The 27,615-nt window shown below is 44.5% G+C and overlaps 1 protein-coding gene across 5 annotated transcripts in view; it reads right to left on the reverse strand.

Annotated features, from left to right (window-relative positions):
• LOC135279888 (rho GTPase-activating protein 7-like) overlaps positions 1–27,615 on the reverse strand; it is a 51,584-nt gene that overhangs the window by 12,919 nt on the left and 11,050 nt on the right. For 2 of the 5 annotated variants that reach the window (XM_064387442.1, XM_064387443.1), the window contains exons 2-7: positions 6,999–7,070; positions 5,385–5,466; positions 3,935–3,998; positions 1,436–2,772; positions 905–1,069; positions 60–219 (exon numbers count right to left, since the gene is read on the reverse strand). In XM_064387442.1, the coding sequence (XP_064243512.1) occupies positions 60–219; positions 905–1,069; positions 1,436–2,772; positions 3,935–3,998; positions 5,385–5,466; positions 6,999–7,070 (1,880 nt within the window). Of the gene's footprint in view, positions 1–59; positions 220–904; positions 1,070–1,435; positions 2,773–3,934; positions 3,999–5,384; positions 5,467–6,998; positions 7,071–13,081; positions 13,237–27,615 lie in introns of those variants that run through there. The other 3 variants (XM_064387447.1, XM_064387444.1, XM_064387446.1) reach the window with 3 other exon arrangements.

The following is a 27,615-nucleotide window of genomic DNA, read 5'->3' on the forward strand; positions in this document are numbered from 1 at the left end:
TTCCCTGGAGCAGATCTGTTCATGGCCCAGAGCTCCTCTGGGCTGCCTCGAGTTCATACCTGGTCAAGAAAGTGGCTTCTCAGATACTCCAGGGCTTGCAGGATGCCATTGGGCAGGGGGTGGCTTGTTCGCTGCACATTCAGAAGTAAAGGAACCCCAAACACATTTTTGTCCTTGTAGTCTGAGGCTTTTGGCTTTTTAATGAACTTTGGTATGGTCCTGGAAACAAAACCATGTAGATACAACTTAGTAGGTGTCCAGCACATTGCACCTGCTCCTTCACACTCATCAGAAAGGGCTGAGCTGCACCTTGTCACAACCCCAAATTCTGCCACACACCTGCACACACAGCATCAGGAGGGAGAGAAAATCAGCAAAGCCAATTACAGGGATGACTTCCTCATTTCATTGCTGAAATTAACTTTAATAAAGCATCCTCATGGGAAATACATTCCATACAGGACTGCAGGGTTTTTTCATTCTTTATATATTCAAGTACCAGCTCCCTATCACAAAATGTATGTAAGTTCTCTGAGTGTCTGAATTTGTCACTGGTTTAGGTCAAACAGACAGTGCTGAAGGGCTGGATCCTCAGTCCAGCCAACTCTCACCTCAGATGCCAGCTCCTGGGATGGTCCCCTGAAAAAGCCCTGCAATTGGGCAAATCTAAAGAGAAACTGATGTGCCTTGAAATCAGCAACAGCACAACCAGCAGCGAGGGGCAAAGTACAGCCCAGAGCAGAGGAAATCCTGAGCCATGGAAATAACCATGAAGCTGCTGGCAATTTAATAGGATGAAATTCTTCATCCTGAACATGTGCAATGTAGGCAGACAAGGAAATTCACATGCTTGCATCAACTACTCTCCCACCAGCTCAGGTTGTTTTAATATCAGACAACTTACCAGTTCCAGCCCTGCTTACTGGAAGGGGAATATCTGTCCATTAAAGCTGTGAGTTTCAACAGTGCCAGCTTTTGTGTGCGGGCCAGCTGGGCAGCTGACTGGCCATCAGTCTGGAGGGAAAGGCTTTCCAGGTTCTCTTCCACAGACCAGTGCTGCTTCCCGTGCCTATGGGAGAAATATTGCTTAACCTTAGACCGTTTCCACCATCCCTGTTTGCTACCTGCATCCGTGAAGCACCCAAGACTCTAAATGTTATTTGCACTTAAATAGTTATTTGCACTTAAACAAGGTACTCCCCATCCAGGAGGGCCTCTGGCAATACAAACTGCTTCCTGATTCCAATGCCTGAGTGCTCATGCAGATTTTGAGTGTCCTACTTTCAGCAGAGGTCAGATATTGGTGCCTGTGGAGCAGTACCTGCCACCAGCAATGCAGACCTTGCTGCCTAGGACAGACTTTAGAATACTTTGTTCTGGCAAATCAATTCTGTTTAGAGTGGACAGAATGAAAGGCAAACCCAAGGATGCTGACCTGTTGGTCTTTTGAGAGTCTGTGATGCATGTCAGGTCTGCAGAGCCAATCTCCTTGCCCAGGCCACAGCTGCTCTCTCCCTCAGCCTCCCCTGCTGTCTTATCTTCTGAGCCCTCTGTTTCTACAGAGCTTTCTTTAGGGGAGGGTGGATACAAAGAGGTCAAGTCACTGGCAAAGTCAGAATCCCCATCATCTGATAACTTCTCTGTCCACTGATCAACCAGCTTCTTGAGACCATTGACATCTGCTATGACACTGTTCAGCTCTGAGAAAACGTCGTCGTCGCCGATTTGCGCGGCCTCCAGACCCTGCAGGTCAGGGCTGGGCATGTTGTCATACACACTCAGCCTGTGATCCCTGCCCAGCACGGGGCTCCTGGCGCCCCTGGAACCACTTCTGCTCCGGCTCCTCCTGCACCCGTGGAAGCTCCCTGTTCTCCAGTTGACAGAAGAGCTGTCTGCTGGACACAGGGAGCTGTCTGTAAGTACTGTGGGGAAGGTGCCAGGTTTATGGCCTTGTGGTATTTGAAACATCTGGCTCTTTTGTACCGTCGTGTCATTTTTTAGGTTTTGCTGGGATCGATCATTCCCCAGCTTGCTGGTGTCCATGTGCTCTGCACAGGTCCCCCTTCCTCCACAGGGGCTGCCTGGTTTTATAACAGGGCTTGGAGTGCTCCCTGTGCTGCTGTTTACAGACTGATTGCTGCTGTTGCAGCTCTGGGGAGAAAAGGAAGAATTGTTCTTTGTTCGGATGCCAGAGAGGTCAGAAATATTTACACAGTTCAGCATCTTCATCTTTTCTTCATTAAGTCCTTCCAGAAGAACAGGTTCACTTATTATGGGTCTGGCCTTTGACTGACCACTCCTTAAATTGCAGCTCCTTAAGTGCAGCTTCTCCATTTTCTTCAGAAGGCTCTTCCTCTTTTTGGATGGTGACTTATCCAAAAGCTTCTCCTCACAGGTGATATTTAAAAATTCACCGGGGGGAGGAGAACAACTAAAAGCAGAGTCCAGTGAAGGTACCTTAACTGAGGAACATCTTGAGGAGCTCGTGCTGGTTTCCACATCTTCAAAAGGTTTTTGGGAGTTAACAATGTCACTGTCAGCACTGCTGGTGCTGTGAATTGAGGACACATCGTGCTTCTCACCATGATCCAGAAAGACATTATCCTCGTTGTTGATGATCTTCAGCACTGGGCTGCCTGGGGTGGGAGCACCAGCCCCTTCCTCTGCTGGGAATCCTGCCAGGCTCTCGATGCGAGACCACCGCTGGCTGCACCTCTCATAAGCCCATCTGTCACTTATTGCACAAGGTTCATCATCTTCTGAGTCGTCACTCTTAGAAGGAGAAAAAAAACCAACACCAGTTCAAGGGCAAAGTTTGGCAAATTTTAAATTACAAAAACCAGTTTAACATAAAAAATAGACTTAAATTTTCTACCGACTTCCAAAACCCCCATGACCAACATATGGAAACGTGACCATTCAGACACTGAAGGTCTGCCCTAAGTTAGCTGAAAAACATGCTGACAAATGATGCCCAAGCATGCTGATAAATCTGGGAAGCTGACCACAGGAAAAAGTGACAGATTTGATCTAAGGGTGAAAAATCCTGGTTTGTGGCAAATCAAAGGGTTTTGAAAGGTGATTGTATTGGGTTTATACTGCCTTTCCTAAAGTCAAACAAATCAAACACTCTCACAGTTCTGTGACCAAAATTCATCCATTTCCAGGTAAAGAAGTGTTTAGCTGTGGGACTGTGGCACCCTTTTGGAGCCCTCAGCCTCCCTTGCCACCTGCACCAGCTGTCCCTTTGCTGGAGTGTCCCCACTCTGAGGCAACACTGGGACAGTGAAACACTGGAGAGATGGGAGCCACCTGTCTCTTCTCTCTGGGCTCTCTTGCCCCATTCTGCCCTAAGAGAGAGCAGAACTCTCCAAAACCCAGATATTTTTCCAGAAGATGGCATAATTTTCTCACTAGTCCTGCAGTCAATCCAGGGTGGCTCATAAGCTTTGCAGAGCTGGTGCTGCCCAGCCAAGCTGTGGCCACCACCCTGACTTAGCTGCAGGGGCAGAGCACAAAGACAGCACAGCTAAAACCTACCCAGCTTGTATTGGCTGAACATTTGGATTGCGCTTTTAATTTCTTTGTTAAATCAACAGGAGTGAAATTTCACTTACAGCACTTAAATGAGGTGGGAAACTACTTAAGAAAGCAATGATAGCCATGCTGAGATGAGGCTCTGGGGCAACTGTTGGACAGTAATATGTGTCAAATCACATTTTGAACGTGTTTCAAAAGCCACCCCTAACCTGCCTTGCAAAGTTTCAAATCCCTATGTTTTCTCAACATAATGCAAATAGCAGAGCTTTGTGGGATGGAATAGAAAGGAAAGTTCAGAAATTGCTAATGCTTCATGCACTTTTAAGCTCAGGTGTTTGGTACAATAGCTAAACACATCTTTAATGAGAACAGCAACTGTATGTTACAGACATACCCGTTTCCTATCACGGCTTATTTCCACTTTCATTGATGCATACTTGTTCAATGTGTTCAACCTTCTAGGGTTTGAGAAAAAACACAGGAGTTTTAAATTTCAACTATTTTATTGCTTGAAAACAAACATGCACCAAACTTGTTGTGATCTTCTACCATGGAGTCTTCACTATTGTCAAAGACTGACATTCTGTTAGAGGCTCCCATACACTGGCCCCCAAAACCAGCACCAATAACAACAACATGATGTTCACACTTCCAGTTCTGCCATCTTAAAACTAGAGAAGACAACTATAATCAATAATTTAATTTTAAAAGATCATAATATTAGCTTTACTGGTTGTGAAAAACTTCATATTGATTTAAGATTTTGAAAATAAATGAAATTCTGCATGGGCTTCTTGAAAAAAAGAATCAAGATGTTAACCTGTATCCCTGGAAGGACTGCATTATCTATCATTTTAATGAAAGCTTGTGGAATCAGTAAGGTCCCCAAACTAGTCAATCACTTAGTTGTCAAATAATAGGTGGCATCAAGAGGAGGCACACCAAGAGTCTCCATGGTGCACCCAGGACACAAGTGACACCAAAAAACAAAATATACCCAAAGTTCTCTCAAAATACACCCAAAGTTCTCCAATATCTGCTGTGTTTTAGGGATGTGTGTGACCAACTCCTCTTGGTGCTCTGGTGCAGGCAGAGCTGGAATTCAGGTGACCTGACAGCACAGAAAAGAACCAGAACAGCTCACCAGGAGAGGAACTTTGCACAGCCCTAAGTGTTAGAAATCATTATTTCTGCTGAAGAAACTCTGCTAAACAATCCCACCATGAGGAGGCTGCAGTAACTGCAGTACCAATGGAAGCAGGAGCCTCCTGTTGTCCTGGTACTGTTCCATGGGGAAATTCCACAGGGCCCTGGGTCTGACTTGGCACTGGCAAGGCAGGTTCTCTTGTGTTTTCTGAACAGCTGTGGCAAAGCTGTTGAATAACTTCAAACCAGTACCTTTGTTTCTCACCCAAAAAATATTCAGGAAAACAGAATAGATCTCATGCAGATAATTTCTTTCTGTCTATCTGCTGGAACAGGAGTTGGAGGAAATTCCTGCACTCCATTATACATGATCCTAGAGAGCAGCCTGCCATGCTTGCAGGGAACTGGTTATTTTTAATCAGCTTGCAGCCATTTTACATCACAAAAAAGATATTTAATGCTCAGTGTAACATCCCTGAGAGCTTGGCTGAAGAGGAAGTGCAGACATGTGCTTACTTTACCTTTTAATTCCTAAAACAACTAACTATAGTGGCACTAAACTATGCGCTAAAGTGATTTCCTTCAGTCACAGATGTGGTGACTTTGTTCCTCTCTGACAAAAGCAGAGGCATGAAAAGATGAGTAACAAGTAACTGGGGGGCTGGGGGTATCAAAGATGATTCATGATTAATGTTTACCTGAACAGTGATTCAATGGCATCTCCATCTAAAAATTCATGATCTCTCCTCACAGTTTTTACATCAATGGGAAACTGCATATCTGTGAACAAAGAAGTTGAATCTGAAATCTGAGTTGTAATTGCAAAGACTTTCAGTTTTGCAGCTTATTTATCACAGTTGAAATGAAACTACTTCTATTTCTATGGCTGTGCATTCCTGCAAACATCCTTCCAGCAAGTGAGGATCAGTTTCTTAGGGCAAGTGAGGATCAGTTTCTTAGGGCAAGTGGGAGAACAAATGCAGGGATCTGCTTGCTGCTGTTATTACAGGTGAACAAGCCCTTCTGCATTTCCAGGAGCTTGCAGTTACTGAGTGCCATAGACAAGAAACACAAAATAACCTTTAGATTTGCTTTGGTTCTCTGCACCTTCTACAGAATAAAGCAGGGATTGTTTTACATGAGCCTTTGCCATGGTGAGGTGCAATGCAGCACATGAGACTCTCTGAGCTCTAGGGAGCCTGACACATCACGCTGGGCTGGAAGCTGAAGAGTTCAGTGTTTCAGCTCCTGAGATTTAGCCTTGCACATGAGAGAACCACTGAGGTCCACATGTGTTTTCTTAGCTTATTTTATAAGCTTTATTTTCCTAGCCAGGTCAGCAAACAGCATAAACAGCAAGGTAATGCAGGGGATTAATTTTCCAGAAGCATGGCAATGCACATTTCCAACAAACAGCCTACAGAATACAATCTGCTGTAGGCAGACAGGAAGCATTTCCAGGTTTCATAGAATACAACTTTCAAACCCAGCTCTACAGGCTTGACTTCAAATTTTCAATTTTGCAGTGACCAGGGGAGGTGGTAATTAAAGCAGTTAATGTTGTTCTTTTAACTGTAGTTCAGTTAATGTTGTTCTTTTAACTGTAGTTCTTTGATAAAATCTTTCTTAAAAATAGGTTAGCTTTTGTTACTTTCAATTATTGTAACAAAAACCATATTTTAAAGAAGAACAGTTTTAAGGCATATGCACAAGTGTGGCCTGAAAAATTATACAAGCTCTCAACAAATCCATACCTCCTCCCAAGAAATAAGCACACTTTGTAGTTTTAACAACATGAAAACATGCTGAAATTACATTTTTGACTGGCTGGCTGCTGCTGAATATTCCTCCTGAACACTTATGATTGCAAGATGATTTTTTCCAACATTCTTTTTCAAAACACCAATAAAGCAATCTCACTCAGATCACAGGCTAGAGAGCCTCAGAGGAGTTTTGGTTGCAATCAGTGGTTGGAAACATCACTTCCAGCACCCCAAGGAAAAAAAAAGGCTGGAAAAATTATAAGCAACTAAAAATAACAAAAGCAGAAATTTGACTGAGTTACAGTCTAACAACAGGGAAAGAAAACCAGGGAAGATTTGGTCCTTTAAAGAATTGTTCTGAGTCCCTGCTGAGATGTCCCTTCTGCAAGGAAACACACCAGGTCACTACTTTCCTACAGGTTTGCATGAAGATATAACAGAATTTGGAAGTGCTTCCATCAGAAGTGTCAGGTTCTAAAATATATTATTTATGTGAACAATTCCACTCAAATTCAGTGTCAGCTGCTTGGCAAGTCTTTGTGATCATACCTTCAAACAGCTGAGCATACTGGGGAAATCCAGCAGCTCTCAGCCAGTCGCAGGCTTCTCTGGCTTCAATTTCTGCAATGAGAACACACAATTGTTCATGGACAGTGCTCACCAGAGTCAGTGATCAGCTAATTTCACCTTGGCACACTCTCTGAGAATCTTGTATGTTAATGTTTTATTAGGATATTGCTAAAAAGGAAAAAGTCCTTGTATCCAATGCACCTACATGCACATAGCTCTGCAATAGTCATTCATACTATTGAGATAAGCAAACACAGGACTGGTTGATTTGAACACATTCCTGGGATGTCTCACAGGGGGTAAATCAGCTGTGCCTGAGCTGGGGCAGTGGGGCATCTGCTGCAGTAGAAATGAGTGACCAGAGCAGGGTGTGGGGCACACATCTGTGCCCTCACACGGCACAGCCTGCTCATGCATTCCAGCGCTGAGAGATGGTGATAAGACACAAACAAATCCTATAAATAAACTTAAAATGCTCTCACAACTTTAATAACACTGGCCATGGCCTAAGCATTCCCAGAACAAGAGTTCTCAGGAGTACCTGTTGCTAGGGCCTATCAATATTTATTTCCTTGCCAACTACCTACTCCACTTGGCAGCCAGTGCAGCACGGCAGATGTCAAGAACTCGCTGCTCACTTTGTGACAACTGGGGAATGCCTGTGGCCAGTACCACTGAAACACTCCCAGAGAGGCAGAGCAGGACACAGCCCCACAGAACCACACACCAGGCTCCTCAAAACACAGGCAGGTCAGCAGGGGCACAAGCCCCCAGGCTCTGATCTCTGCCAGCACTGGGAGGGTCTGGGTCTGTGGAAGAGGATTCCAAAATCACTTTCTGTAGGTCTGTGCACACCCCAGCATGTGCCACGCCACACACCAACCTAAAACCAAAGACTTTGAAAGGAACATTGTTGAGCTACCTTAAAATCCAGCATGCTCAGTAGAGAGAAACGTTTTTAAAGCACCTTAAAGAGAAGCATGATAGGCCAGAGGAACAGAGCTGCTCCTTAAAACTGTTTTCTTTACACACACACTCACAGATTAGGATTCCAGGGCACTTCACATACATACCTGTTCAAATTCACTGCTTGCTTTGCTCAGACTTCTCAATTGTAAGTCATCAGTGCAATCAGACACTAACCAAAAATATCACACATCTTCCATGATTTTATTTTTCTGCTTTAAAACTTAAAATTGTTTTAATTTTCACTTAATCAAATTGGACAATGCCATTCTAACAGAGGCTTCCCTGCACAAAATTTTAAGGCTTTTTCACCTGAGAATGAAGTAATATCACAGGAAGACCGAGATATTTTTACACAAAACGGATGAAACTCTTTTTTGATACTCCAGATCAGAAACTAATTTCTTCTACAACAACCTATATACACTATGCCTATATTTACTGCTATACTTAGTGCCATCATTTATCACAATCTTTACCACAACACAGCATTTACTGGAGACAATAAAAGACAAGCATTGTATTCATAGAGTAAAAGAGGAAAAATAAAAGCTACTTGTAGAAAAGAGCCAGGAGGATTACCAGTCTAACACTAAAAGTTTTCACAAAGTGATTTTCATTTAGAAAACCCCAGTAGATCCACTCAGCCATCTCAGCTGTGGAAAAACTGTAGCTGTCCTCATTGCAGACCTCAGCCTGTGCACAGCAATCCTGAGCTCAGACAGGGACCCTAGGGGCTGAAGCTTCCCCAGTTCCCCACACATTAAAAGCACAACTCCATTTTTAGACCAAACCAAGCCATGAAAAGTGATGCAAAATAGAACAGAAAAATAACACAGAAAAATATTTTGCACCTAGTGAGGCTATTTTCAATGAATATGAAAATAGACACTTAGAGGTGGCCTCTTCCATAGAACAAGGACAGAGGAGCTGGGGGAATTTTCTTTGCTGATGTAAATCTCCAGGCCTTTTAACATACCTTTGCACAATCACAGGGCATGCTTGGATTAGATATTAGAAAGAAATTCTTTTCTGTGAGGGTGGTAAAGCCCTGGCACAGGGTGCCCTGAGAAGCTGTGGCTGCCCCATCCCAGGAAATGTTCAAGGCCAGGCTGGACAGAGTTTGGAGTAACCTGGCCTAGACAAGAGGATGACAACTTTTTAACATCTTTTGGGTGCAATCTGCACAACTGAAATAGCAGAGCGACCTAAATGTGTCACCTCCCTCTGCTGAACTGATTTCATAATTAAGCAGATGGGAAAAAAAATCTTCCAAAATGTAATATTCCTAGTTTAGAGGCTGCCAGCAACTCTTCCATGCCAAGCCAGCTATTTCCCCACAGGCTATGGGTGGTAGGTTACTACCAGATGTTTATGAGAAACAACAGAGAGTACCCAGGCTGTGCCACCCTTTGGCTGCACTGTGTCCCACAGGCATGTCCTGTGCTGAGGACTCAGCCCAGACCCTGCAAAGAGCATTCAGAGTCCTGCCTGTGCCCCAGCCCAGCCCCTCCACAGCTGCTGCCCCTTCCCCATGCACCCTCCTCCCTGCAGCCCCAGCACCTCCACCAGCTGGGCTGTGACACCTCTCCTGCAGCCCCGGGGCTGAGAAGCTGTGTGTGCCCATGTGAGAGTGTCCTGAGTGCACACTGCACCTCTCAGCTGTGAGAAGCTGTGTGTGCCCATGTGAGAGTGTCCTGAGTGCACACTGCACCTCTCAGCTGTGAGAAGCTGTGTGTGCCCATGTGAGTGTCCTGAGTGCACACTGCACCTCTCAGCTGTGAGAAGCTGTGTGTGCCCATGTGAGTGTCCTGAGTGCACACTGCACCTCTCAGCTGTGAGAAGCTGTGTGTGCCCATGTGAGAGTGCCCTGAGTGCAGCCTGCAGGACCCACACTCCTCAGGTACCTGGAAACAGATGCTACAGTGTGAATTAAATCCCTATCAGAATGAACAGCACTGTTAACCAGATTGTTTGCAACAAAGGAAAGACATCTGTGCTGAGATTTGGGCATTGTCTCTGAGATGTTTTCCTGACAAGAAGCACTATCCTAACAAGGCAGAGGCAGCAACCCAAACCAGTGACAGCTGTGTATCAAACAGGCCAGTCAGCCTTACTGTGAGGTGAGCAAACTTCAGCTAAAGAAGAACATCAAACTGTACTTCAAATTTTAAAATACTCAAAATAAAATGGGAGAATATAAACTCTTTTTAAAAGCACCAGCCACAGTGAACCTTGCTGCCAGGATGCAGTGTGCCTTTCAGTTGCTGCCAAAGCAGGAGACCTTCTATTCCCCAACTGTGAGCTCCTACTCCTCACTGACACCCCGAGCTGATGCCAGCAGGTCCTGTCAGCCAAACTGGGTGGAAATGAGTCACTTTTGTTTGGCAAGATGAGATTTCAGAAGTTTTAGCTTTCTGAATTGGCTACCACATGCTCTGATAGGTTCCAGGGGCAGGACAAGGGCGGTGGAGGGTCCATGCAGGGAGGGCTGTAGGAATGTGCAGCTGCCTGCCCAGGCCAGGGAGCTCAGCCTACTGTGAAACCTTTACCTAAATGTATTGCATTTACAGAAGTGTCTCATTATAGGTCTTTTTCAAAGCAATTTTTAACAGATTTTTAAAACCAATGGTAGATGCATTACTTCTATCTCCATCCAAAATAGTTTTCCAGTTTCAACAGGTAGGAATCACATGGTGATCAGGACTTCATTAATTAAAGGGATTTAAATCTGAACACCTTCCAAAACCATGGCAGGAAGAAGAACAATTGGACAGGTTTTCTTTCTGTTTGCAGCACTCCTGCATTAGTTACAGCAGGACCCTCCTTGTCCCCTTTTCTGTAGGATTTAAGTGTGGTGCTTGTGGCAAAGAAAGGATTTCTCAACATGCCCAGCAGACAGGAGAAAGAACTGAGGGTAGGACTGACTCCTCACTGACTGCACATTGCACCACTCTGTAACGAAACAGAAAAAAATCCCAAAGGATTTTGCTCTTTCCCAACCTCTGTCATTATACAGAAGACCTTTTTTTCCTCTCTAAACGGCAGTAAACCTCCTCAACAAGCAGGTGCCCAGGGTCCCCACCTCCCAGCCTGCCTGATGTGCCAGGCAGGGCCAGCTATGCCTCCCAGGGGAATGCTGCTGCCTCCCCTCACCTCTGACACCCAGACTGCCATCCCCCAGCCCCCCAGAGCTGCAGTCACCAGCCCCTGTGCACGCTTGGCAGCCACATCTCAAACTCTGGCACACATTCTCCCTACAGCTCACGAGCCCAGGGCTGGGAACTGGCAGGTCCTTTATGCACTGCCTCAGATCCTGTCACTGCTGCTTGTGCTGGCAGTGCTGGAAGCGACAAGGGGTTTTCAGGCTCCATCTGAACATCAAATGATGAGTTTCCCATCACATCTTTCTGGATTGTGCATCTTTCTAGGGCTGTAAGAATTGATGTTATCTTCCCCGTGAGTTACAGCTGCTAATGAGGCATCTCATTTTACACACACCCTGTGAAAAATGCATTTGCTTTGCTAGAACTCTGATTTCTGGACGTTCAGAACTGCATTTTACCTGTGACAGGATTTTTAATAACTGTTTTTATTTACATTATATCCTTTTACTTAAAAATAGAGTTGGAACATGATGTCTGCTCCATGCTGAAGGCTCAAAAGCAATGCTTTCAAAGTAGGGTGTTTGCACTGACCAAGATAAGCAGTCAGGGAGTTGTAAAACTGTCCAACTCTCCAAGAGCTAAGATGGATCATAAATAAGTGGAAATGTTTATTCTGTTCTCTCTTGTGCAATGCAAAATATCAAAGCTTAATTGTACTTTACTAACCCACTTGAAGAAGAGGGGGGGAAAAAAAGAGATTATAACTTGGAATTTAGCCAGGATAATTTAGGCTCCATGCAGATAGTGAACATAAATGTCTGGAAAATGAAAAGGCCAAGATATTTGTCCTTTCATTCCTACTTTACTATCATGCTGGTGTTTTGGAACTGCAGCCAACTCTTCAGTTATCACAGCTGGGAACTGCAATGTATCCCAGAACTTTGTGGCAACCTTAATTGCATCTTTATCCAGCTCCTTGGCATCAGCTCCCAAGCTGATTACCAGGACTCCCAAGCTGATAGTAAGGCCTTTACTTGGGTCCGTGTCATTTTTCTCCCCTGTTGGTTCCTGGGACCCAAACAAGTTTGAAGGCATTTTCTTTGCAGGCCACATTAACTAGCTTGTCAGTGCTGCCTGATCTTTTAATTGCTTATAAGTATGTTAGAGAAGGTAGTGTTTGCTGTATGGGAATTTTGAAGGGCTCGAGGAAAGTTGGTACCTAACTCACATCAAATTCAGGAGAAATGAGACTGTCTCTAATTTCCAATCCACACCGGAAAATCCTTATCCAAGTAAGGGATTTATCTCCCTGAATCTAATCCCAGATATGTTGCTTCACTGTGCTTCAGCCCTGCTGGCTGTGAAGCAGGAACAGATCCCACATTTCTCTGCTGCCAAAGCTCCTTATGGATGTTTTTTCACAGGACCCTTGTACATGATTGAGAAAAACTTGATGCAAGATTCCTGGGGTGAATTGTAGCAGGGAGGGCACAGCTTGCTGCCACTAGAGCCAATATCAATAAACCTATAGCACAGAAGTAACAAACCCCTAAGCAAGTGAACTGTCTGTGCTCTTTCACTGCATAGCACTAGCACTATGTCTTCTTTAATTATACAAAATGCCAGTAACACCACAGTGTGTGATACAGGTTCAACCTATGTGTAAGGAACTATTTAACCCAAAAGAGATTGCACAGTAAGTGGCTGTAACTAAAAGCAAGCTGGATTATTGCCCCTGCTAAAGCTGTGCAGTGTTGAGCCTGCTGAGCCCAGGGCAGTGGACAAACTTTTACTGGGTCACTCTGCCCTGATGGAGCTCGTTGATATTTGAAGATATGCAACAAAGTCAGACAATCTACCTGGAACTTTCCAATCGCATCCAACAAGTCAGCAAAAGCAGCAGCTACTGGAAGAGCATGATCCAAAGTGCTGACAGCCAGAGAACCACTGTCACCCTAAAAAAGCAGTGGTGGAAACAGCAGCACCCACCTGGAGCCTCACCTGGGGCTGTCATCTGCCGCAGCACTGACCTGGATCTTCATTTAGGGATGTCATCTGCCACGGCACTGAGCTGGATCCTCACCTGGGGATGTCATCAGCACCCACGGGATCCTCCCCGGGGCTGTCCTGCACCGCTGCCCCTCGTCCCCGTCCCGCACCGCCCGCTCCGCTCCCTGGCACCGCCCTTCCCCGGCGAGCCCCGCCCGGCCCCGCTCCGACCCGTGCCGCAGGGGGCTGGCCCGGGTCCCTGCCCGTCCCTGCCGGCTGTCCCTGCCCGTCCCTGCCCGTCCCTGCCCGTCCCTGCCTGTCCCTGCCGGCTGTCCCTGCCCGTCCCTGCCGGCTGTCCCTGCCCGTCCCTGCCTGTCCCTGCCCGTCCCTGGCTGTTCAGAGCCGCTGTCCCGCACCCGCGCCCCGCACTCGTTCAGATCAAGGCAAATCGATATCCCCTGCTTCCCTTGCTGGTTTACCTCCATGCTTTAAAGTTTTGCCACTGTCATTCCTCAAAGGTCTCCAAAATCAGCTGTTTTTTTCCCCAAACACGCAGAACTGTGCTGCCTGCACAGAAGAGCCGGAGGGACGGTGCATCCCGCAGCGGGATGCTGTGCCCAGCGGCACAGGAGGGGCAGAGCAGAGCTGGGATCGGGGATTCATCCCTAGAACCGGCCTCTCATCCCCCTACCGAGTGTGCCCCAGCCTCACGATGTTCTGCAGTGCTGTTTTGCAGTCAGGTCCCTCGCCACAGAGCTTTTCATGGATCAGATGGAACCGGGGCTTTATTTTGCTTATATGGACTTAGTCTGGACTAGGAAGGGTTTGTGGTCTGAACAGCTCACATACAGTTGTGCATTGAATCTGGATACAACCATCATATTAGCATGTTTTTCAGCCTTTGCAACAGACTCGACTTCTTTGCATTTGCTGTAGTTCATTGCTGCTGTGATTTGACTTTATTCTTTTATTGATGCAGCACAAAATCTAATAAAAAACTATGATCAGCCTTTGCAGCCTGAACAATCATCAACAGGTACAGAGTGGCACGTAGGCTGGTCTCAGAAGAACCAAAAGTTTTATCTATAAACTTTTTATCTATATCTAACTATATCAAAAGTTTTAAATTATTTCACTAGAATTAACTTTAAATCCCTAATAATTTTTTATCTGCTGAACCGTCAGGTGTTACAGTTCAACAGGGCAGATGGAAGGGTGGGATGCTGTGTTAATTTACAGAGGTTGAAAGGTAATTCAGACTCTGTGAACAACTCCAGGAAGCCAGACCAGGCTCTAAATTTCTGTAGAACAACTTCATGCAGTGTTTAGGCTCTTAGAGTTTGGAGCCTAAAACACAGCAGGGAAAATAAGAACTTAAATGAAATTGATAAGCAAAAAAATTTAATTAAAATAAAAATTCTCATAGATGAAGAAATCTTCTTTTTCCCAATCTCATTTAGGAACATTATACCCTAATGAAGTTATAATTTATGGGTGTGTTTCATTATCAGTAGTTTTCTGTATAACAATCAAATGCAAAATATGCACAGACCTATGATTTATTTTTGTGCAATTGCTTCCTAAATGGGCAATTTGTATGGCACAATGAAAAAGATGTTTGATATTGGCACTGTGTGACACAATACCAAAGAAATTAGGGTAGTGTGATATATGGCATTAGCCATGATTACCTAAGAAAATGCTTTTTGCCAGACCCACCCAAAGCCATATAAAAAGCACACACCCTGCTCTGATTAAATTTGCAGCTATGTGCTTGGATTAGGGAGACAGAATGTATCATTTAAATCTGGGGATAACATCAGACTGCTCCCATCCCATAGAAATGCTCCAACCAGAGCATGCAGTTTCTCTTTCCCACCCATTTTCCTTTGGGCATTTCCCATGAGAAGACAGTGCATAACCCTAAAATGTTCATTTGCTTCCTCTTTAACAACAAACTACCATCAAGCTCCCTAGTTTTGTGTGGGTTACCAGCCATGGAAAGACCCACATAAAATCTTAGGGGTGAACTCCTTCAGTCCAACACACATTCAGTGAAGCATTTCTCAAGGCTTTCCAGGAAGGAATCACATTCCTCCTTTTTGACCATTTTATGTATCCTGTAGGAAAACAAACCCAGGGAATCCTGGCATCTGCCTCTCACTAGAGGAGGTCCAGCCCACAGGAGGCAAGCACAGGAGGCTTGCATGCTGGAGAAAAGGGTGTCTGGAATAAGGATGTCTCAGCTTCAGAAGGGGCATGTGGGTATTTTCACAGCCTGACAAACCCTGCACATTCAGCTGCTTGGCTGATGACTTGTGAGGCTGCTGCTGGAGGTCCTCAAGCTGGAGGGAAAGACAAGAAAAGGTTTCCTGCTCACCTGGGTTCCCAGGTTTCTGCTCACATTTTCAGTTCCCAGCTCTGGAGCTCACCAAGGACCACAATAACATCACTACAGCCTCAAAGCTTATGCCATTGTTTGGGACTGACAACTGGAAAAGGGGAACATTTCCCCCAAATGGTCCTTGTTGCTTGATTTCATATTTTCTGGATCCACCTACCCTTGCTGAAGGCTCTCTAGAGCTTTTCTGATGGGTTTCCTTCCAAGCTTTGGCCAAACCCCTGACTGTGGTCAGCACATGCAGGGATGCTGCCCACAGCAGCTGCAAGCCACTCACATTCCACCTCACTCAAATGTGGTGAAAACAAACCTAGAGAGGGTCCTTTTAAACAACTTCACAAAGCACTGCATGACCAGAATTAATTGTCTTCAGCAATGAGCCTGCTGCTGCTGAATCCCTCACTCATGCTTTACCAAAACTCTGCAGAACCCCCAAGTCACCAAAGTTGTTTCAGACAGTCACTGTGCCAAGCAATGGAGTCACTTCCCATTAAAGCCAAGCTCCCTGCATATTTTAATTCCTGTCACTGGAATATTTCCCTTACATTTACAAGAGATCCCCTCACTTCTTTCTTCCCCTCTGTCCCTTCTACCACCTCCCTCAACACTCTTCATGAATCAAAGCTTAATGACATTTCATTTCTAACTTTCTCCTGGTAAGATCCCAGAGTAATTGTTTTCTATTTTCTTCTCTGATCATCTTGCGTTAACATAGGAGATCAAGGAACCTAACTTCAGCTGTGACTATACTAGGAGGCATCAAGAAAGATATTTCTATGGAAACAAGTTGTTCAGAGAGAAGCCAAATGATTAATTAACAAGTTAGACCAATTGGGAGGAAAAACACAGAACAAAATACAGGCAATACACTGAGACAGTTAAAAGAGGGGGATGTTAAAGGTGGTGGGGAATAACTATCAGTTAGAAAGAAGAAAATTAATAAGCTCACTAGAAAAGGATTTAAACTTGAAAATAATTAGATGAAATTAAGGGGGGAAAAAAGATAGGTTAACAAAACCAAAAATTCCTGAGAAGGAACTCCATTGGTTGAAAAGTATTTTTCCAGGGGCAAAGACTGAAACTTTATAATCTATGATACAAGAGAGGATAGACAAATTGCACATACTTGTACTGCAGGGGGAAAGATGTATGAGCAGAAACACTGTGTCACTATTTTTCCTCTCTTGTGACAAGAGTAAGCTGAATAAAGTCTTTAACCTTTTTTAAAAAAGAGGAAAATAATATTGTTAAATATAGATTATTGGATATGTTGAAATGCTGTTGAGGTGAACTCAAAACTTAAACCCACCATATTACAGAAGTGGCATCTTGTTACCACTCTGGTCTTCCTGTCAGAAAGCAGCTGTGTGAGAACAGAAGTGTGAGAAAATAAGCACATTCAGTGGCCCCCTGAAATTAACAATAGTTTTTTGCCCTGAAAGTCAAGATGAAATGGTTTGGGTCCAAGTAATTCAAAAAGCTCTTGGATTACAGGAAGTCCATTCTCTTGGATTTTCCCTCTAGTCATTCAAAACCATTTAGACTTGATTTTCCAGGCTTCACCATCAAAATCTTCATCATCAAAACATGATTAAAAACTTTCAAATGGTTTTCATGTTATTTTCTCCACCTCCCAATGAACTCTGCTTGGCTGCTTTCACTGGGACATTCCAGTGAAACCTGCAGCAGATAAAGCATTATCCCATTTCCAAGCTCACTTTCACAGAGCTGAACTCTAGAAAATGCTGCTATGCATCCTATCAGGATCAGTTCATCATTAATTCTAATTTTTATATCTTCCTTTCTAAACCCAGCCTTCACTTAAAAGGTCATAGGAACACAAAAGGAACTACCCATACCCTACCCTCCCTTACCTCTTCTGGAAATCCCTGCAAAATAAAACCCAGGGAGAATTCCCCTTCTAATACCAGATAACAACTGAGATTCAAAGACAAGCCCTTTTTAAAATGGAAATGTAAAAGGTCCTGGTTATTCCTGTATCCCTGAGGAGTCGGTGCCTTTATAGGGCTGTTTACCTGTTCCTATGATAATCACAACTACTCATGCTGTTATGAAAGGAAATATGGTGGAATTGTTGCTCCTGGAAAACAACACTATGTTGCCTCAGCCAGCAGGTGTCAATTGATTTGATCTTTCCTCCTTTAAATTCTAATGCCCCAATTTCCATTAAAATTGTGTAATCTGCTTCTCATTAGAGCAGGTTAAATCTCAAGCTGTAATTTAGCTTTTGCCTTCTGTTGTTAAAAGTTAAGCATTTTTTAGAGAGGAAAACACTATGCTATCATGAGGAATTCCAGGGATTTTCTCAGGAAATTTTAGGGTTAGATTAACAAATTTAAGAATTCTTTCAGAACTATTGAAGTTCCTAAAACGTGGGTGAGAGAATGTGGCAACAAAAACCATAACTTCTTTTTTCATAGATTCACCGAGACCATTTAACATGAAAAAGCTCAGGAGAAATGTAGTGGGTGCATGGAGCTGGAAATCTATGTCCAATGTTCGTGTCTAGGAACAGAGCATGGAGGAGTTTAACTAGTGCAGGGAACGGGGTACCCAGAGCAGAATCACAGCTCTGACCCCCTGCCAGCCACAAAAAACGAGCAGAGTAAGGAGTAAGCACTTTGATTTTCTCAATCACTTAACTACTTCTATCTCAAGAGCCACTTAAAAGCAAAGGTGACATTGAAGGCAGAGCCACCGACACTTCTGAAGTCTCCACATGAAAGCTTTAACCTGCAGAGCCTTGGCCAGGGCTCTTGAGGAACAGAGCAGGATCTGTGCTCACAACCACACCTTCCCAAGGAGGGAAAGCCCTCGATCGATAACACAGCCTTGGAGGCTTCTTTCAGTTCTTTCTTCCAAAATGTAGTCAATGCTTTGGATAAATATAACTAGGTTGAAAGCATACTGCAAAAAGAGTTCAAGTTAAAGCCAACATCTGACTGCCCAAGCTTAAAAAACCAGTTCTGCCTAGGTTGCAGGAAAAAAAATAGTTGCTTGTAATCTTACATTTCCTACTCTCAGTATTTTCTCTAAAAGGTTTTTCATCTCTGTTATTAAAATGCATTTCTAGAATCACAACAGAGCTTGCCTTGGTTTATTCATGCTCCAGCAAGAGCAGGCCCTTCACAGAGGAATGAATAAGCTGCTGAAACGGTCCTGAGGAAGCTTTTAGATTGCACCTGCTTATATTTGGACCAGAGATATTTGGGAATAGATGACTCTTACTCTGTGCACCACACAGAAGCACTGTCAGTAATGGTTGTTTTTTTTAACCAAAGTAACATCATTTCAGATATGACAAAGTGTTTTTTCAAGCAAAGCAGTCCAGCTAGAATCTGCTAGTCTCCAGAGTAAATTTTTGAGACTAATGTTCCTTAGAAGGAAACTCTTGAAGGTTTTCATGTGAGGAACAAATCCAAAAGAGTGAGTCCCTGCATAACCAGCACATGTCCTAGGCATCAGTGAACACAGTGTCCTGCCTTGGACAGTGGTGGTCATTGCCAAAGACATTACATGATGTGGGAGAGCCAGACAAACACGTGAGAGGAGGCAGAACATCACAAAATGTATGAAGCTCCTCTACGTAACTGTGTGGAAGAGAAAAGGATCTTCTTTCAACTGCTCCCACAGAAGAAGGCACAGATTTTGATTCATAAAGCCTTGTTCCACAGCCCTCTGCCCACTGCCTGCTTGTGGTGACCTGGATGGGAGTTCCCCACAGCCCTCACTGCTGCTGTTCAACATGGATATTTTACATGGAGGGAGAGGCTAGGGACAGAAGCAGCTCATCTCTGTCTCAGCACTGAGACAATCTACAGTCTGTGATGCCTTCTGTCTTCTGGAGGGGTTCTGCAGGCTGGGCACACCTGGGGGACCTCATTCCTGCTCAGACTGACTGTCAGTTCAGCAGCTCACAGAGAGAACAAACTCACCAGGACATTTTCAGGTGTTTAGACAAATAATCCCATACTGCCCACTCTTATGTCTTACCAGGCATGAATGGGTGATCCATTCTAGAAATGATACTTTGACACTTGAGAAGTAAAACTCTTTGCATAAAATAACCAACAGGAACCACTTCTGTGCTGCTGTCCCTCTGACACGTGAGCAGGTGTGCAGTTGTTCACAAACCCACACTGAGCTGTTCCCTTCTCCAGCCACGGCAGTGTGAGCCAAGTGCCTTGGCACAAACAGGAGCCCTCCCCTGGCGCAGCCCCACCATTTCACCAGGGTTTGAGTTTGGTTTGCAGGGAAACAGTGTCACAGAGGGAAATTCCTCCAGAGACTGCAGTGTGCACCACCCCTGGCTGAGGAGGTGATGTGACACAGAGAGTGACAGACAGATCAGCCCTTCCCTCAGGAGATCAGACACTGCTGTGGACCAAGACTGAGTGAAATGGGATCTGTATCCAAACCTGCATCCTCTTTCAGTCATGGCTCTTGAAAAACAGTGGTTTCTTGCCTGACCAGTAAAGCAGAACACTACCATATGCTTACCTTTCTTCCTATCTTCATTATACCTCAGCTGTGGAGCAAAGTGGTTGGACAGAGGATTCTTCAAAGGCCCAGTGGATGCTCATTCCAGCAACAAATCAAAGCAGCTGGACAGGTCCATTTTTTGCCTATCAGCCATAGCCAGTACCTCCTAATTTTAGCAGAGTGATTTTGCACATGAAAACACAGTTTCTGTTTCTAGCAGTGTGTGTTAACAGCTCGGGAAGCAGCAACAGGCAAGTGCCATCTCAGAGCAAAGGCTGTCCTGAGTTTATCTGTGCCTGCAGTCAGATCTGGAACTCCCCTGAGAACAGGTTTGCTTGTGAGTGTTTTCAAGATCTCCTTGCTTTTGAGCTGAATAGGTGCCAGAGAAATAAAGACAACTGACTGTCAGAGCTTGGGTGCTGAGTTATTACCAGTGGTGTTGCACTGCCATCAGTGTGAGCAATGGGAGGCAAAGGAGGGTTTTATCACCAAAGAGCAATGTATGGTGGCTCACGGATATAAGAAGCACTAGAATGTATAAACTTCGGCAATTCATTGGTGAAATTGAATTATAGAATAGTAAAGCCTGAAAGGTAATTAGATTTTTGATAGAATGATGATCAAAAAGATTTAACAAATACTGGCTTGAATGCTCCAGAGTTTGGTCATGTCCTTGCTTCATTATTTGTAATGCCGTAATTTTGTCCAGATGAATAATTGGGGACCAAAAGATCTCACCTACAGTTTTGCTCTTTTTCATGAGCAACTAATACCACAGTGACCTTGTCCAGTTTGCATCCCCCCATAAGCTGAAGCTATTTTCAAAGGTATTTGTCACATGTTAACCAATCTGTTTCCAGGAATGTGACAATAACAGAGAAAGAAAAACTAATGGTGGTCAGCTTGAGCCAAATAAATCATTCTGGATTATGGACTGATTTTATGATACACTTGATCTTTTCCTGACTCAAATTCATCACCAGCAAATAATTCCTTGAAATCTTTGAGACCCTCCCAGAAAACACCTCTGTTCTATTTCTGTGGTTTTTTAATATGTGCTCATTTCTATGACAGATGCTTAAGTTTTCATTTAAATCACTAGTGTTAGGCCAATGGTAAACTTCTGAAAATGCAATTGCTGTTTGGGAGAAAAAACAGCCAAAAGATTTTGATAAATAGCCTCAACAGTTTCCATCAATATATGTAGCATTTTCATCTGAAAAGCAGCACCGCTCATATCTGGACCCCAGAGAAACTGAGACTCATTTTGGCTTTTCACTCTGGCACTTTAAATGAGAAGAAGATGTCAAAGGGAGCAAGAATAAAGCAACCAATGAGGAGGGAAAAAAAAAACAAACCTGCAGATCTGCAGGTGTAAAAGGCAAAGTGTAAAATTGCAGTAGCAACTTTCAAATCCATTTTCTGAATGTGCCAGCTGTGCTGTCTAGTCAGGGAGCTAGAGAGGAGCTCCCCTTGCAGCCCTTCCATGGGCTGTGACAAGAGCCAAGGAACAGGTCAATATTCTGAGTGCTTTAAAGATCATTTCCTCTGCAGCAGCTCTAAAAAGTGGAAATACCTTGGAAAGATGACAGTGTTGCTTTAATAATGTATCTCATTTTTACAATAGGCCTGGAATTGATGTCAAATCAATTTAAAGGCAGCATAAAAGCAGATTCATATGCTATAGTAGGCTCAGGCTCCTTAATAGACTACAGTGTATCTCAGCAATGCCTGGGAGCTTGTTTTATTCTCTGCATGGTAATTGTTTACTGAAAGATGAGAATAAAGTTGACATATAAAACCAGCTTTTAAAATATTTTAGGAGTATATTAGACCTCTGGAGATAAATATTTAACATAATAAATAGACAATGTCCAGCTCTCTTGTCTATCACAGGAATTGATTTCCCCTCTTTCCAGCACCCACCTAACTGACCTAAAATGCTCTGTCTAATAATATTGAGAAGAAAATATGAAAGACTTCAGTCATGGGTGGATGGAAAATTCACTCCCCCTTCCTAAAATTTAGCTCTTTAAATATACACATGGGCACAAAGCAGGGGAACTATCAAGAGAGCCTAACCAGGTCAGAATGGGATGGGGATGCTGGCAGAGTTTTCCTGTCCTCCAGGTCCCAGAAGGCATTTCTGCTTCCACACCCAACTGTCCCAGCTGCTGGGAACCAGGGCATGGCCAAACCCAAGGTGGGGCAGCACCTCCTGCCCAGCCATGGACGTGCTGGAGGCCAGAGCTCCAGGACAGACTGCAGGCACCGAGCAGCACTGCGCTCCCTGCTCGGGACCCCCAGCAGGCTCTGTGTGCTGGGATGATAAATATGATGATATGTGTGCTGTGGGTGCAGCGTGTCTCTCCTCAGAGCCTGGCTTGTGTACATAACTCGTGCTGACCTCCTCCTCCTCCACCGAGGCACTCCTCCGAGCCAGAGATCTGTCGGGCGTCACCAGGCTGCTTATTTGACGCACTATTTTTAAATAACTCACAAATATTTAAACAACATTTCTGTCAGCATTGCATGTTTAGAAGACATCCAGGAATGTCAAGAGTACCCGAGCTGGCTGGCCCACTTTGAGCAGAGCCCTGCAGCAGTGCCGAGTTGTGGAGTGGCCTGCAGCTCACACCAGCTCATGCACAGCCCCTGGCAAGCGGCACGGAGCTTTCAGCACCCCTGTGAGAGGGCTCTCGTGAGACAGGCTGGAATGCACAGTGTGACTGCTTGAGACACCCAGCCTTGGTTCTGGTTTACTTGTGATTTCATTTTGGGGGATAACAAAGAGCCCAAAGGTACTGCTGAAGACATCAGTATCCAATTTTTGGTCCTTTCATCTCTGTGACATCTCTCAGCCACTTGCTCCTGGAGGAGCTGGCAGCACCCATGATGGCTAACAAAGCTTTGATGGTTCTGAGAAAGGCTGTGAGCCTCACTTAGTCTGGAGACTTCACTTCAGATTTCAGCAGCACTCAGTCCTTGCCTAGGACTGGAGCAAAGCTTGGTGCCAGTCTACCTGTGACAGCAGGCTGCATCCATTCTCACCTGTGTCCAGGCACAACACAGCCCCTTTATTGAGCCAAACAACTTTCCCTGGATTGCTTGGCTGTGTGGGTTTTGAGAGGCCACGGAGCTGAGTTAGTCTGGAGACTGACTGAGCCAGTGCTCCTGTCACACAGCAGTGTGAAGAAAAAAGCCAGTTGGATTTTAGTCCTAATTTAATGCACATTTAGGACACATGGCTGTATCTTCCATAACATCTCCACTATCAGGTGATGGGTGTAAAGGCATCCACAATCCAGGCAGTACTGCAAACCAATTTAATAATCAATTTCTGCCTTGAAAAAGAAGCAAGGGCAGTAAAGCTTGGTTTTAAGACCTGAAAGCCTTTGTGTTGGTTATTTTACCACTGTTATATCTGTCTACAACAGACTTTCAGAGCTCAACAGAAGAGTATTTCACACATTCTGAATTTGAAGAAGATTGCTGCTAGGATGTTCAAAATAGAAATACGGACACTGAAACACGCAAACCAATAAAACCTGTTCATAAAAGCACTTTACATCAAAGGACATTGATGTGCTTTAGCTCACTTCAGATTTCAGATTTCACTCAGTCCTTGCCTAAGACCAGAGGAAAGTCTGGTGCCAGTCTACCTGTGACGGGAGGTTGCATCCATTCTCATGTGTGTCCAGGCACAACACAGCCCCTTTATTGAGCCAAACAACTTTCCTTGGGTGGCTTGGCTGTGGGGGTTGTTAGAGGACATGGAGCTGACAGATGACCACAGCATTGTCTTGAGAGAGGGCTGCAAGGAGTATGAAGCTCCACCTTCTTCTCCAAGCACTGGTGGCTAAAGGTGGCTAAGTCAGACTGGCAGCAAACACACATGCATTTCCTTTGCTTCCCAAGTCCCCAGCATCACTTGGGAGGAATGTCATAGGCTGGAGCAGAGTTAGGTTTGGAAGGAATAAGGTACATATTAGCTACGTGGGTAAGGTGGGATGTCAAGTTTGCATTCCCTGTGTAAAAGGCTTCAGAAGGACCAAGAAAAAAGCACATTTTTCTGTCAATATTAGGATGCCAGCACATGTAATCATCTGTCAGTTGTGCCCTGCAGAAAAGCAATTTCTCAATTTCTGCAAAATATCTTTATCTAATATTTTGTATACTACAAGCCCATCTCAGTAAGATCTGAATCTCTTTTGCAGAGAAGACACCATCCCTGTGACTGTCACTGGCAGAGAAGTAAAAGGACTCCAAACACCCTTCCCAACATGCTGCAATCATACAAAGTAGGAACCCAGAACTGTGCCAGGCCAGAGGCTGGATGTGCCTTTTTCTGTAGGTGTAAACCCTCCAAAAATGAATGGGTAGGTGTGTGCTGCAGTTCATATGTTGCTAAGTTTAGGGACATTTACCTTTGCCCACAAAGCACTGCCACATATTTCTGTGACAGGAGGCTTTGCCTTGTCTCCCCACATTTAAGAATAACTATTGTTGTCAGGTTCCAGCTGGACACAGGAATGCTGTGCAGTTTCTGCTGTGGCATTCAGATAGTCCTTACCTCTGATAATAGAGAGTGAGGGAGTGCCTGGGCTGACAGGACCTGATGGGTTGGTTTACATCAATATCACTCACTCAACTGCACTATAACTTTTTGCAGTTCTTCTAAAGGAGGCAGTGTAGAAAAAAATATTCATACACAGCATCTTTGCTCCTCTCCACAGATGTCCCACTTCATCTTTAAGAAATAAAAACAGCAAAAGGGAAAGAAAACAAAAAGGAAAGGACACTGCTCTGTTGCAACATCAAGCCAGCGTAAGCAGTGACAGCACCCACATGAAATATTTTACCATTAATGGCTCCAATAGCAATCCTTCTGGATGATCTATGGAAGCTCTGCAATCAGAAATAGTCTAAGCTTTGCTCAGCCCCATTTCAAAATCACAGTTCTCTGATGAGAAGGGAGTTGCCCTCACATGTACCATCAAATTTAGAAATCCATTTAAGTCCTTTTGATGTTATTTGAATGATCACTTCTGAAGGGTTATAAAACAAAGTGCAGCTAAGCCATATTTGTTTTTTCTGCAAGGTTTGGAAAGTGTAAACACTTAAATCATCAACAAAGTGCATATCATTCATATTCACCATACCTTTTAAAAGCATACTTAGCATACCGCTGAGAAAGATTACTCTGCTGACAAAAATCAAGTGTCTGGATTAATTTAGAGAGTGCATTTCACAATCCATCATTCCAGAATAAGAGAACAAGGAACTGCTCAGTTAAATTAAATTGTGAGTTACTCTGGAACAAATTAAAGGAAATTAATCTCTGCACTGTGTCTAGTCCAGACGTGTAATTCAGGGCTGATGCTATTAAAAGCCAAACGGTCTAGCTGGGCTTCATAAAGACTGAATAATTTTACAACTAATATTTGTTTGCACTCTTGCACAACATGAGAAGCAGCAGGATTTGTGGCTTGTAAGATGAGCTGGCAGTTTCAGGCCAGTGCTCCTCAAATGACTTTTTGAAGAACAGGTGTGGGAAAGCAGCCTGGGAATGGTGGGGCAGAAGCAAAGAGGTCAGCAGAGAGAGAGGATGCTCCTTGCTCCCACCATGGCATGTTTGAACAGCAGGGACACTTTGGTGGCCAGCAGGGCTGGATTTGGTCCATGTGGGTCAGCTCAAGGGCTCTGTGTCACACCCTGCCCAGCCCCAGCTGCTTCAGTGGGGCCCGTCTGGGCTGCAAGGGGTTTGATCTCTGAGAAAAGGATTTTATTTGATAACCCCAGAGTCCACATGCAGACACAGTCCAGCTCAGCAGAACAGATGACCTCCTGAGGAGACTCCAAAAACAGCAGAGTGAATGAAGAAACTTAATAGAAGAGTGTAATAAGTGGTAACAATCAGTTTTAGCTTTGCGTGTGTAACCCAAAGCCCACTTCTCTAAGTGTACTTTTACTCTTTTCCTTTTCCCATTTTTCCCCCACCCCCGATCTTTAAATAACAATTTACTATCAACTGCCTCCTTCATTTTCACTTAAAATTTTCAGTTTCAGTTTCTTTTTTTTTTTCTCTTTCCCCCACCCCCCATCTTTAAATAACCATTTACTATCAACTGCCTCCTTAATTTTCACTTTACATTTTCAGTTTCTTTTCTCCCTGGCTTTGTATAGTTATATTCAATCTGAACTTTTCATAGCAGAAGCAAGACTAGTTCGAAAAACAATGTTCCAATGGGATGAAAACTCCTTTATAACCAGTTGCCCGTAAAAAGTAAATCAGAATATTATCCTCATATACCTGAGAGCATTCCAGGGAAAACATGAGCATATTTAATTTACATTAATTGCCCTAACTAGGTCGTTTAGGCAGTGGTGGCTGTGGCCAGAGGAGAAGCCAGCTGAGCATTGAGAACCTGAGCTGTTTAGTGACCTGGAAGGTTTATTTAAGAGCAGGACTTCACTCAGTGTGAAGCATTTCAGAAATCTCAGGGCACAGAGCTCCGTTTTTCCAGGTGGGGCAGACACTGGAGGGACAGTGAAGCTGTGTCTTTGGGTTGGAGTTGCAAGGAAACCTGCAGGAGAGGCAGCAGTGCTGCTCAGGCTTCTCAGCTGCAGCCTGAGGTTGTGTAACTCCTGAGAAATGCACGCCTGCAGGCTGCTGTGCTGGGCCAGGCTGGCTCTGAGCTGAGCTGAGCTGAGCTGAGCTGAGCTGAGCTGAGCTGAGCTGAGCTGTGAATCAGCTCTCAGCCTCACAGCCATGCAGGGGCAGCCACAAGCTGTGACCTGGAGCTGCTTCTGGTGCTGCCACCAGCCAGCAGACCAAGTGGATTTCATCCGTGGCAGCAGCAGCTCGTTCCTCTCTTGTGTCCAGCCTGTGTGGTTATCCCTAGTTTGTAAATCCACACACTGATCAGCTTGGGAGTTTATGTCTCTATAAATTCTGATTTCCAACGTGCTGTCCTTCGTCATAGCAAAAGAGGCATTTTGGTGCCCCAGGTTCTACCTGCACAGTCCAGAAAGACCCCAGTGCAGGGGAAGGTGTTCCTCTGAAGAGCTCTGCTGTCCCCAGCATTACCTGGGAGGAATCTTCACCTTCTTCTCAAAGCAGTGAGAAGCACATTGCAAATGTTCACCTTCTTCTCCAAGCAGTGGTGGCTAAAGGTGGCTAAGTCAGACTGGCAGCAAACACACATGCATTTCCTTTGCTTGCCAAGTCCTCAGCAACACTTGGGAGGAATGTCATAGGGAATAAGGTATATATTAGCTACGTGGGTAAGGTGGGATGTCAAGTTTGCATTCCCTGTGTAAAAGGCTTCAGAAGGACCAAGAAAAAAGCACATTTTTCTGTCAATATTAGGATGCCAGCACATGTAATCATCTGTGAGTTGTGCCCTGCAGAAAAGCAATTTCTCAATTTCTGCAAAATATCTTTATCTAATATTTTGTATATTACAAGCCCATCTCAGTAAGATCTGAATCTCTTTTGAAGAGAAGACACTATCCCTGTGACTGTCACTGGCAGAGAAGTGAAAGGACACAAACACCCTTCCCAACACGCTGCCATCATACAAAGTAGGAACCCAGATCTGTGCCAGGCCAGAGGCTGGATGTGCAC

Source organism: Passer domesticus, chromosome 13 (assembly GCF_036417665.1).
Source record: "Passer domesticus isolate bPasDom1 chromosome 13, bPasDom1.hap1, whole genome shotgun sequence".
Classification (NCBI taxonomy): Eukaryota; Metazoa; Chordata; class Aves; order Passeriformes; family Passeridae; genus Passer; species Passer domesticus.